The 12,416-nt window shown below is 42.2% G+C and overlaps 1 protein-coding gene across 1 annotated transcript; it reads left to right on the top strand.

Moving 5' to 3' along the window:
* The first annotated feature begins 313 nt into the window (after positions 1-313).
* Positions 314-7,856, top strand: dmbx1a (diencephalon/mesencephalon homeobox 1a). Its single transcript, XM_053438397.1, has 5 exons — positions 314-527; positions 3,961-4,130; positions 4,359-4,537; positions 5,173-5,569; positions 5,715-7,856. The coding sequence occupies exons 2-5, from the start codon at positions 3,977-3,979 to the stop codon at positions 6,152-6,154; spliced, it is 1,170 nt and encodes a 389-aa protein (XP_053294372.1). The 5' UTR covers positions 314-527; positions 3,961-3,976; the 3' UTR covers positions 6,155-7,856.
* Positions 7,857-12,416: the final 4,560 nt, after the last annotated feature.

Genomic DNA, 12,416 nt, shown 5'->3' with positions numbered 1-12,416 from the left:
TATGAAGTTGGGTGGAAGAAAAACACCGTGGAGTCAGACACGGGGGGATTGGGCGAACAGAATGTGCTTAAATCGATCATATTTGGAAAGAAGTCCAGACGTCACAGGGACCGAAGCCTGCAGCTGGAACATCAACTATCTTATTTACGTGAGTGACGGCGCCGGGCAGCCAATAGGAAGCCGCCGTGGCCCCCGCGAGGCTCCCCCTTATAGCGCACCAGCAGATGGCGGCTTCCCACTGCAGCGCGAGACCGCGAGACAGCAGCACGAGCCGAGAGAGAGAGAGAGAAACAGAGAGAGAGAGAGAGAGAGAGAGAGAAGATCTGTAGCGAGAGCAACAAGACCGGAGGAGTTTTCCACCGAGTTGAATATAAACTAAACACGAGGAAGAGTGGACAACTAACCAAATCAACAACAACAACAACAACAACCGAAGTAGCTGAGAGGAACCTGAAGAAGCCGAGGAGCTTGGATTCTCTGCGCTTCTGACAAGGACGCGACAGAAAAGACGAGTGTGTCCACAGGAGGTAAGAGAACAAACTGCTTCAACACCAGTTAATTCTGAATTCGTGATTTGCAATGGTTTTTTTACAACGTGTGTGTGTTTTTTTTAAATCCCTTCACTGTTCATGTAGCCTAGAATGTTTTTTGCAAAGTGCAGGTAAAAGATGTGCACGTGTTATTAGTTGTATTATCAGCTGTAACTAAATTTAATTAGTTTAAAACACGTTATTTGTTGGAGTGAAAAGGTAATAACCGGATATGTGATTTTTATTAAATGTGGACATTTATTGTAAATTTCTTTTCTGCACCAATACGTGAAATGAATTATGGCTACATTATAAATAAGGGGCAAATTTGAGCAGAAGGTTTTTAACAGATAACCTCATGCGCTTTGTGCAGGAGGCCAACAACCACACATAATACAATAATTGAGCTCCTGGTGTTCACTCCCGTCATGATCGTGATCTCTGCTCAAATTGAAAACTTTGGTGTTTAGATTAAAAAAATCTCAGATTCCCTTTGAGGTAAATCTGAACCACATTTACAGAGGGAAACACTAGATCATTTCCTTTTTATTAAAATACAATATGTTGGTAACATGATAAAGTCATTAACCATCCTGGCAGGGACTGTGTCATCCTCAAATAGATTTAATGAAAGTTTCAAGTAACATATCAGGCGCTTAAATCCCTTTAAACCTCCGCCTGACTCCTGTGTATTAAATATCCTTGAAAATAATATAAATCAAACATGCTCCTGGAACTCTGACAGTTGACACTGGTGACACAGCAAAGGGCAGATTGACAGGTCGGTGTCTGCCCCCCGCGGGGCTGTTAGCAAATAACATGTCTCCTCATTTAGTCGGATCACAGAGTTGCACTGTACATGCCAATTTACATAATGACCGTTTGATAATCGAAGCATTGAGCAGGAGCTGCCAGGAGGGCCCTGCGGTGCCCGGAGCACATGGAGGCTTATGAATGACAATAACACAGAGCACCGACGGGCCCGGGAGCCATTGTGCTGGATTGGTTATGGAGAGTATGTGTGCAGGACATGAGCAGAGATGGTGACGATCTTGAGAGCGCAGGGTTGGGATATAAAGTTCTTTGTACAAAAATACAAGAGGGCAAAAACATGCATATCTATGCTGTGTTTTGCACGATAGAAAATGTGAGGTTAAAATAATCGGCAGATGTGTTAGTCCCTCAAACTTTCATCAGTGTTCCTGACTCAACTCTGCAGCTTTAGAGAAACGACATAAACACGTGCAGTTCATATTTACTTCCCATATCAATGTTGTTTAACGGGTTAATCGCATTTAATGTTCAGAAACAATCAAAAACAACGCATTAAAAAAAACAGTTCCATTACTAGAAAACGCGCGCGCGCACACGTGCCAAACCCTCCAGCTCACGCACACGTGCACACAAGGTAACAGAGCCCGTGCACTGTACGTCCGTCCGTGTCAGCGGTGATGATGAATGGAGGGCCTCGCAGTCGAAACCTATTTGCACTTCCATTAGACGGGGAGCCAAATGGGGATCAACATGCATATTTTTACCCGCGGAGGAGCCATACATCTCCGCCAAAACGTTGCCCCGGGGCGATGGGATAAGAGGCCGCCAGAGAGAGGGGGGGCAGCGGGGGGACGGGGCGGCCGGGTGGTTGGGTGGTTGGGGGGGGGGGCTCCATTCAACTCAAATACTTGGGGGAGTAAAGTAAATGTTTAGCGAAGCACCTTCTGTCCCGGCGAATTAAACTATTCCCCACTGCCCTCTGATCACATTCATCAGCCGCCGCAGCCACTTAATAGGCTGGGAATGGGCACTGCGGGCACACACACGTGCGCACACACACACACACACGCACAGGCACACACACACAGAGGTTCATGCACTGCACTAAAACTGCCTTTTACAAGACAGACCACCCAGTCTCCTTGTCTGTTTTAGCCTGTTTAAATTGGTTTAAAGGGCCTACAATAATAATAATAATAATAATAATAATAATAATAATACAGGAACAAATGCTTTGCGCTTGACCTCTCACATTTATTATCAAGTCTTGATGATTAAAATATGCCAACCTGTGATAAGCTGCATATTATATTGTTATATTATTGTATAATAAATAATTGTGGTACCCTGATAAAAAATTTACATTAAAAAATTTCAAATTAGCCTATAACCAATATATAATCTTTATATATATAATTGTGGGACCTTTTCAACCAATGTTGTTGACAATTGTTTTTTATTTTCACAGTTTGAGTCTAGACTCGATGACTTTTATGAAAACGGACCAATTTAGAAAACAAATAAATGAAGGTTACAAAAAAAGGGTAAAATAAGAACCTTAAACTTGTGATGAAAATATGTTTTACAAGTTTGTCTGTTTAGGTCCATAACTTGCAGATCCCTGGCTTAAGAGCAGACTGTCACACACAGCAGAGAGATTTATATCTCCTCCTCCCTGTGGTCTCTCTGTAATAGTTATAATAAGTGTTTGGGCCGCAGAGATCTCATGTCCCCCTCCTGTCCCCCGCCTGTCCCCCTCCTCTCTGCTAATACATATCTAATCGTGTCCTCCAGCGGTTCATCTATGAAAGTCTCGGCCGTGAAGGAGAACTAGGCTACAACATGAGAGTTTTGGAAATTGCTGCCTTTTAAAAAGACTCGAACATGGATATGTTCCCTCAAAGAAATTATTCTGTGTCGGTGTAAGAATATTAAATATTCAGGCCTCTGTTTGGTTTATGAAAAGGCCAAAATAAATGACAGGCTGAAGCAATGCGCTAAATTTTGCTTAGAAATTATAATCTAAAGATCAAAATAGAGTCATTATAATTGACCAGCAGCATATTAAAAAATAATCCTGGTATCTGGTTACAGGTTTTGCCACCGAGACCCGGAACAAATCTCCTTGTATCATTTTCCAACACATTTCATCAAAGCGTTGATCTGTCAAAGCATCGTTTTCTGCGGGGATTTGGCTTCATGCGGGATCACCGCGACACGTGAATAAATTCATGAATAACGCATCCGTCTCGGTTCATTATGGGAGCCACTGATAATTACCCCAATTTAAAGTCTTTTGTATAATTAATGGCATGAACACAGTGATAATTGGATGTTAATGGATAACACTTTTGTTGAGTGTGCACATTAAATCTGTTGGCCCTTGAGCGCATGGACCTGCTGTCAAAAAAAGAAAGAAAAAGAGCTGCTGTGAATCATATCACTTCATCACGTAGACTTTACATAAGGGTTTTGTTTTCATTTTGTGTGTCTTAACAAAAGTGGAGGGAAAGGGAGCGAGCTGAGGATCACACTGGTCACAGCGTGTCCATCAGCATCCATGCGTCCAACCTTTTAAAGTCAAAATGTCTCTTAAAAAATATGAATCACTGTTTCTTCAGCTCTGAAAATCACCTCCTCTCTTCCTCCTCCGCAGGTAGCGACCTCTCACCATGCAGCACTACGGGGTGAACGGCTACTCTCTGCACGCCATGAACTCCCTCAGCGCCATGTACAACCTGCACCAGCAGGCCGCGCAACAGGCGCAGCACACGCCCGACTACCGGCCGTCCGTGCACGCGCTTACACTGGCAGAGAGACTCGCTGGTAATTGAGTGCAAACACACGCACACACACGCACACTAGCCACCAAGCCACGGACGCAACTGCGATGATGCATTATAACAAAACTAAATCATGTGCATGTTTAATATTTGGAAACATTGAAGCAAACATTTATGATGGAACAAAGTATCAACGTTTTTAACCTCCCAATGTGCCCAGTAAAATAAAACCTGCCGTGTGTTTTCTCTTCCAACGGCTGCGCATTTCAAGACATCATCCTGGAGGCTCGCTATGGCTCTCAGCACCGCAAACAGCGCCGGAGCCGCACGGCCTTCACCGCGCAGCAGCTCGAAGCGCTGGAGAAGACTTTCCAGAAGACCCACTACCCGGATGTGGTGATGCGGGAGCGGCTGGCCATGTGCACCAACTTGCCCGAGGCCCGAGTGCAGGTAGGCCTGTTCTGAAGGAAAATCACTGTACGGAGGACACAACTATCACTGAGTTTAGGAGCTTGGCTGTGCGTAAATTTGGCTTTACGCACAGATTTTGAACGTGTATTCGTATCAGTCTTTTATTTAGAATATACAATTATTTTATTCAAATAATTTACATAATTAATCAACATAGTAGAAAAAGAAAAAAGTGAACTTTCTTTTGCATCAATATAGCCCACAGTCAAACACAATTTAAATAAAAACTAACCAAACAAAATCTAAAATGTTTTTATGTACTTCCTTGCCTACATTCAGACACCTTTTTCAATTGTGCCAGCATAAAGGAAAGGAAGGTTATTCATCTGAATAAACACTTAATTCTAAAATATAGTGTCAATTTAATGTCTGTTCTAATTCTCAAATCTAGATTATGATCATTTGCTTCTAAAGTTCTTTGATAATCAAAACTCTATGTTATCCTGGCATTTATTTACTTTGTGTGCTTTTCACATGTCACTTTACCATTTGAGAGCCACTGAACTCAGATATTTATTATCTGTTGAAGTCTCCTCTACAGTTTTTTTTAATTAACTATAGCTGTTTCTTCTTGTTCTGCCTCAAACTCATCCCCTTCTTTTCTCTATAATCAGGTTTGGTTCAAGAACCGCAGAGCCAAGTTCCGCAAGAAGCAGCGCAGCCTCCAGAAGGAGCAACTCCAAAAGCAGAAAGAGGCGTCAGGAGAAGGAGGAAGTGAAAAGGAGGACGCACCTCCCTCCACCACCATCCTTCCCGACACCCAGCTGCCTCCTCCATCCTCGTCCTCCTCTTCGTCTTCTCTGGAGACAGACGGTCCTGTGGTCCGTCCTGTGCCGCTTGACATGGAGCTGAACGTCACGTCTGCAGAACACTCAGGCAGCGAGTCGGCGACAGAGGATAATGCCACAGATAAAGAGGACGAGAGTAAATTTCAAAGGGAGGAGATAAAATGTGAGAGAGCAGTGACACCTGGAGACGTGTCCCCCTGCAAAAGGCTCAGCCCTAAACAAGGTAAACACCTTAACTTTATTTTGACAATGAGAGATTATTTGTTTCTTTATCCTTCATAAACTTGTGAATCAGATGACATCCCACATCTGCAACAATCCACACATCCACTGACTAACTTTATCCCCTCTTCTAACCCTCTGTCCAGATTCCCCCCTGGTCTCTCCAGCCCTGACCCCCTCCTCTTCCAGCAGCGGCCTGGGCAGCAGCGGTCCTCTCCCTCAGAGCCACCCTTACTCTTCCTCCCCGCTCAGCCTGTTTCGTCTACAGGAGCAGTTCCGCCAGCACATGGCCGCCACCAACAACATGGTGCACTACCCCGCTTTCGACCTCGCCGCCCCATCCTCGCTGCCCTACCTAGGAATGAATGTTAACATGCCCCCTGCACCGCTGGGCTCCCTGCCCTGTCAGTCCTACTACCAGTCCCTATCCCATCATGCCCAGCAGGTGTGGAACAACCCGCTGCTTCAGGCGTCTGCAGCCAGCGGACTCACCAGCCACAACAGCAAGACCACAAGCATTGAGAACCTGCGTCTGAGGGCCAAACAGCACGCCGCCTCGCTGGGACTGGACACAATGTCTAACTGAGAATCAGACTGTACGGAGGACAATGTGAACTCAACCTCAGCATCGGCCCACACATCGTCACATCCCACTGCGTGTCTCTGTGACTGTGATCGGCCTTTAGGGGCTGAACTGACCCCTACTAGAGCAGATGGACACAGGACATGATGTTCCACAATTAAACCAACATGCACTGGACCTACAGAACTGAAACAGCTTTCAAAGACAAACCACACTTCCATGACCTTATCAACTCCTCTCAGCTTCTACTGCAGCTCAAGATCCAAAGGTATCCCACATCCTTTGGAAAAGAAAAACCCAGAAGATACTGAACATTGCATGAATTAGATGCAGCGGATCAAGTGAATGTCCCAAATTCACAGGACAAACCATATTCTTGACTCATGATGACGCTTCCAACAGGCAGACAAGTTGGACCTTCACAACGCCTGAAATAATATAAAAAAGATAATGTGAACAGCTGACGACGGATGCACTCAACTTAAAAGACAATGCAACAATGTTTACAAGAATAATGTGAATGAATGAGGCACTTTTGGAGGAATAATGTTTTTTGGCCAGGAGGAAAAGAAAAAAAAGGTATCACTCACGCAGCAAAGAGACCATTCCTGTCAAAAGACCATTGACTTTTCAATTAAGAAACGTGGTTATGTACATAGCATGTACTACATAACAGCACATACATAAAAATAAACCCAAGCCATGTTGTCCTCAACAGCATAATTAAACGTGACTAATTTACCAGTTTAATGGCCAGTAATATGCCACTTTGCACAGAGGCTGGCTTGATGATGAGAAAATGATTTCAGTGAATAAATTCTCAAAGCTTTTAATTACATATTGCCCTGGGCTGAGGGAGCTGGGGCAAATGCAATTATGAACATGCATAGCATTTAAAGCAGCCTTTATAAATTCAAAAGGTCTCCACGTTGCACAGTTAAAGTAGCAACGTGATTGACATCAATTGGAAAACAATTTCCATTGAATTCACAATGGTATGCTCAACATATTTGGACGATTAGATAAATGCTGACCGGACTCGTATTTTCTCAGCCGCTATTCTAGCCTTAATATTCTCTTGAGGAAACATGCAGCTTGACTGTTAGCACTTGATGAGGAGAATCCCACGCGTCCCTGATGTTTTCTGTTCATGTGTTCTGGCAAGTTAAGTCTTCATATGAAAAAAAAGCACATTATTTTAATATGTACAGTACAAAAAAGTTTATCTATTAATGTTTACTGGTAGGGTATAATTGTAAAGTTCCTATTATGTTGTATAGTGGATAATGGACTCAGATAAAACTCATTTGACTGTCAGATTGTACGATTGTATCTGCTGAGCTCACCGGCAGCAGCGGCCCCTGTTCATGCCTCCTCTCTTGGTGGTCTGTGTACAGATCCTGGGTTGAATTAATATTTTATAGGTGTTCAGTTGTTTTTTTTCCTCTGGAGTTGACTTAAAAGAAGCAGTGGAACAAATCTGGGTCGTTGGAAAACCGCCACCCTCTGCAGTTTGCAACCAATCCGGAGAGAAAAAAAGCCTGAAGTCAAAGAAGGTGAAGAGATTTCAGTGAATAATTGAGCCGAGTCCTCTGTGTACTGCTGTCTTGACTCTATTTGAGTTCCCTTGTTGCCCTTATTCTAATGCTGTCCCCCCCCCCCCCTCCCCCCCTCGACTGTCTCTGTCAAACTACTCGGTCCAGTGGTAGATAGATTTATGATGGAGGAGAAAGTGATCGGACCATCTGCAGTGTTGTTTCCTTTTTCTCCTCCCTAACAATGTAGACTTGACCTAGTGTTGTTGTAAAATTATCATTAAATAAAAACATTGCTTGGAGATGTTTATATGGAAGAGTTCTCTGTCTGTGCTGGATATTTGGTGGATCAGGACCAAACTGACCTGGGTGACGATAAAATTATACCACGATAAAAACTCTCATATCATTCGATATTGATAATTATCATTACAATAATTATTATTTCTTTTAGGTTTAAGACAGATTTTTATTCCTGAGTGAAGGTTGTGGTTTGAAACTCTTCTTTATGGGAAGAGAATGACAAACACTAACTAATCAGCAAAACATATATTACAAATCTAAGCGTATAAGCGTTATATCAATACAGATTGTTCTTTTGTTATATTGCTAATTAATACAATTATTGTTTTATTGCCCAGCCCTATGTCCATAGTTAAAATCAAATTTAACAGCATGAATACAACATTTCATGTTATATTTTATAGCGAGTATTAAGCAAAGAAAAGCTATTGATCGAATGTATATGAAGAACTCTGAAGAACTAAGTTTAAACACATTTTCTACATAAAAAAAAGTGAAATATAATACAAAGCTATATATTTACAGTGATATCAGTCCAGCTTTTCTTCTGCCTCAAAAATGAAATAACAGAAGAAAGGGTGACGTTGTGAGGAAATCAAGAACAACTAATAGGTGGGAAAAAGGTAAAATTAAAAGAACAATTACAGGAAGAAAATAAACGTGATTTATTAGGGGCCTAACAGGGACAGAAAAAGACCAACGTAATCTGAAAAATAAAAAGCTGCGCGGAGACATAAGCCATCCCCAATGAATAAGCAGGCCATTATCCTGAAGAATGACGGCCCGGGGCGGTGATTATGCTGCTATTATATCTTTAACAGCATGGTTTGTCAAAACGCAGAGACCCCCACCCAACTGTGCTCCTAGACTCACACGCACACACACACAGACATTGACACAGACACGCACACTTACACACACAAACACTTGGACATCTCTTCCATATCCTCCAAAACATGCCCTTGCTCTTCTCGCAGTAAAACTTTAAATTCTGCCTGTGTGACTTTGCTTTGCTGCTAATTGAAATGGCCTCTTACATACATTTGCCCCTCGGTGTGTGTAAATAACAAACGCAGCCGCTGCACTGAGGCACGATCCGACCGTTATGAATGAGCACGTTCCAAAAATCGGATAGAAGGGGATAATGATCTCACCAGATTAGCAGCGTTAATGTGGGTGTAACACCTCACCCTAACCTTGTTGTGTTTTATTACACCATATACATGTGTGTGTCCTCGGCCAAGGGCATCCCGATTGTGTGACTGATATGATTGTGGTGTTGATATGCAGCCGGAGTGAATGTCCTTGTTATCCAGGGGAGGAATCTGTCCAGCTACACAGCAGGATTTCCTCCCATGGGGACGAGGAGCAGAGAACATAACACAATATTCTTGTTCCAAATGTGCTCTCTTTTCTCACCACCCATCCCCCCAAACACAAACACACACACACACACACACCCACACACACACACACCCCGGGGGTTGAACACGGATTGCTATATTGTACTGCTGCAGGGTCAAGTGTGTTGAGCCCTCGATGCTGGATCAGGTGCTTCCATCTCTAACACTTAGGGCTGTATATTCACCCCTGATGCCATAACCACCTATTTATAGGCCGACACTCATCTCCATCTACTTTCCTTTAAGCAAGTGATGACATGTGTGCCTGTGTGTGTGTGTGTGTGTGTGTACTTATATCTTTGTGAGGACCACTTTAATCATAGACCCTACAGAGTGAGGACATTTTGAACGACCCTCACATTTTTAGATGGGCTGTATGTCTGGTAAGATTTGTCTTTAGGGTTAGGGTCAGGGTTAGGCATTTAGTTTGGATAGTTAAGGTTAGGCTAAGGGGCTAGGGAAAGTATTATGTCAATAAGTTTCCTCACTAAGCTAGAAGTACAAACAAGGGTGTGTGTGAGAGAGAGAGAGAGAGAGCATGTGAATTCTGTGAAAACCACTGCCTTAGAAAGAGCAAACAACTCCCAGCTATGGATCCAATACTTTAAAACTCTAGTAGCCCTATAACTTCTCAAAAAACACATTTTATAAAAGTAACTTCTAAACATTTAAATATTGCAATTTTATGTTGTAAATAAGACTGTAATAGAAATGACACGTTTAATACGTTCTCAGACAACACACACACACACACACACAGAGCCCCCAGGAGCAAGCCCCACCACACAAAAATCACAGTGTACCATTCAATCAGAGCTTTTTCCTCCCTCCTCTCCATGGTTCTCTTAAAGGTTTTAACCATGGCGAGAATGAAAAGTGCCAGCGTTAGAAACCTTGGCCCATTGAGGGGGTGACAGGGTCTGCCAGAATATGATCCTAATCCTATTTCCAGCATTCTTTTAGCCTACTGGCATTGCCATTTCACTGCATATTCTCGGAGCTGTCAGGCCCAGGGAAATCCCTCTAATAGTGCATTGCCCAGATACACATCAAAGCCCTCCTGGAAACCACCAGCAGGAACTTAAGGCAGAGGGAAGCAAGTATAATCAGGCTCACAGCTGCACATGCACACGCAACAAAGCTGGAACTTGGCTGGACACCATCATTTACGCTGAAGTTTAACTCGTACATTATGCTTGAAGATGTCCAAACTTCTCTAAAAAAATTGGCATGGCAACAATCCTTGTTCTTTTCCCGGAGGCGTTTTTTAAACTGACTTTTAGTTGTGACATGTTAACTACTTCACAGCGGAAGATGGAGAGATGAGATAACTGCAGGAAAAACAAAGAGAGGAGCGACATCGAGAGGCGAACAACAGGTGTCTAAACAGCATATCCTGGGCCACCCTCCTTTAGTTCCACTTCATCTTCCATTTTCTTCTTGTCCTTTTTTTCTTAAACACTCTGACTGTCATCTCGCCCCTCCCCGGGTAATCTTCTTAGAGAGAAGAAAACCCCCATTCTCTGTCTTCTTAATCTGTCTGCAGCCTAAACCTACGGTTGCATTTCCAATGCGGGCCCCACTAAACTGAGCGGCAGCGCTCCCAGCCAGTTCATGGAGTAACATGTCTGCTGTAGCAAGCTTTTTGGAAGAAATTTTAAAAGGGAAGTCTTCAGTTACAAGGGGAAATGCCTCAAGCAATTTGTAACTACGAAAAAAAAAGTGTAGATTTATCACATTGAACCCAGAGCAGGAGCAGCCACATGAAAAACAAAAAATAGGACTCTGTGCTAGGAACTGCAATTAAAACTGCATGGAAATATTAAGCAGAAGGGATCAGCAATCAAACATCAGACAATCAGACCCCCCCACACACACACTTTTATGCCACTTAATGCTTCCCCACTACATTTCAGATGTACAGTTTATACTTCTCTTGTCTTCATTCATCTGAAAATGTTAACCCTTTCCTTTGTTATTAAGATTTTGCATTAAAACCATTGTTGAGTTTATAAAATACAATATATTGTTAATGATTGATACCAATCGGTTTATTAATCATGTTTCAAAAATCTATGAGATGATGGAATTGATTTTCCCTTTTAAATAACCACAAATATGTAATAATCTCATCACCCTTCAGATTTATCTTGTAACCATTGTAAGGGGACCAGACCCTAAGTCAGGAACCATGTGACTACATTTGTTTATGAAGAAATCACAACAGTAAAATACTTCTTGCACACAAACATGTTATTTATAAAAAACATGTCAGAAGCGACTTTCTGCTAAATTAGTGCATTTACTTTTGATACTTTTAACATAACATGCGTATAATAGTTAAGATTGCAAGATATTTATTTGTAATTTAGAATTGATAATTTTTACTTAAATTTTACGCACAAAAAAATTATACAAATCCAGTACTCCCAAAAAGAACTTAAGTAATTTAAGTACACCTAAATAATTTAAGAGATTAGAGATATTGATTTAGCACTGATGATACATAGTCTCCCCAGACACAGCATGAACAAAGTATCATGAAAAACACAAATGCGATCATGACAGATTGTAAATTGGTTTCTAGAAAAGACTATGAGATCGAGAGCATGAAACTCTACATGTGAGATTTACTGTTAAAGTGTTAAATCTGTGTAAAAACTGAAAACAAATTTCATAAACTATCACGGAAGACCCCCAGGGAGAATAAAGGAGAAGAGAGGAGGTTAACTTACTCATGTTTCCTGCTCTTTATTACTCTAAACCTCTTCAGTCTGTAATACATCTTTTAGTGAAAATAATACCTGTAAACTTAAATATAAACTAGTTTTTGAAAATAGGAACCTCTGTAATCTGAAAAAAAAAAATCAAACACCATTTCTCATTTTCCGTCTGACCTGTGGCTGAGACAAGCGGGCGCACATCCTGCTGTGCTCAGTCTACACAGAGCTTTTACTGACAAAGACCCCCCACTACTGAAATCCTCTCTCCCACCACAGACTGGGACATGATCCTGAGTTTGAC

The sequence above is a fragment of the Pleuronectes platessa genome, chromosome 13, assembly GCF_947347685.1.
Source record: "Pleuronectes platessa chromosome 13, fPlePla1.1, whole genome shotgun sequence".
Classification (NCBI taxonomy): Eukaryota; Metazoa; Chordata; class Actinopteri; order Pleuronectiformes; family Pleuronectidae; genus Pleuronectes; species Pleuronectes platessa.
Note: the sequence above shows the minus strand (reverse complement) of the source record. Positions and strands in the feature narration are given on the sequence as shown.

Bases quoted from the DNA above. Each gene is read 5' to 3' on its own strand.
- dmbx1a (XM_053438397.1), top strand. From the start codon at position 3,977: ATGCAGCACTACGGGGTGAACGGCTACTCTCTGCACGCCATGAACTCC. The intron at 4,131-4,358 runs GTAATTGAGTGC...GCGCATTTCAAG, and splicing joins ACTGGCAGAGAGACTCGCTG to ACATCATCCTGGAGGCTCGC. The intron at 5,570-5,714 runs GTAAACACCTTA...CCCTCTGTCCAG, and splicing joins AAGGCTCAGCCCTAAACAAG to ATTCCCCCCTGGTCTCTCCA.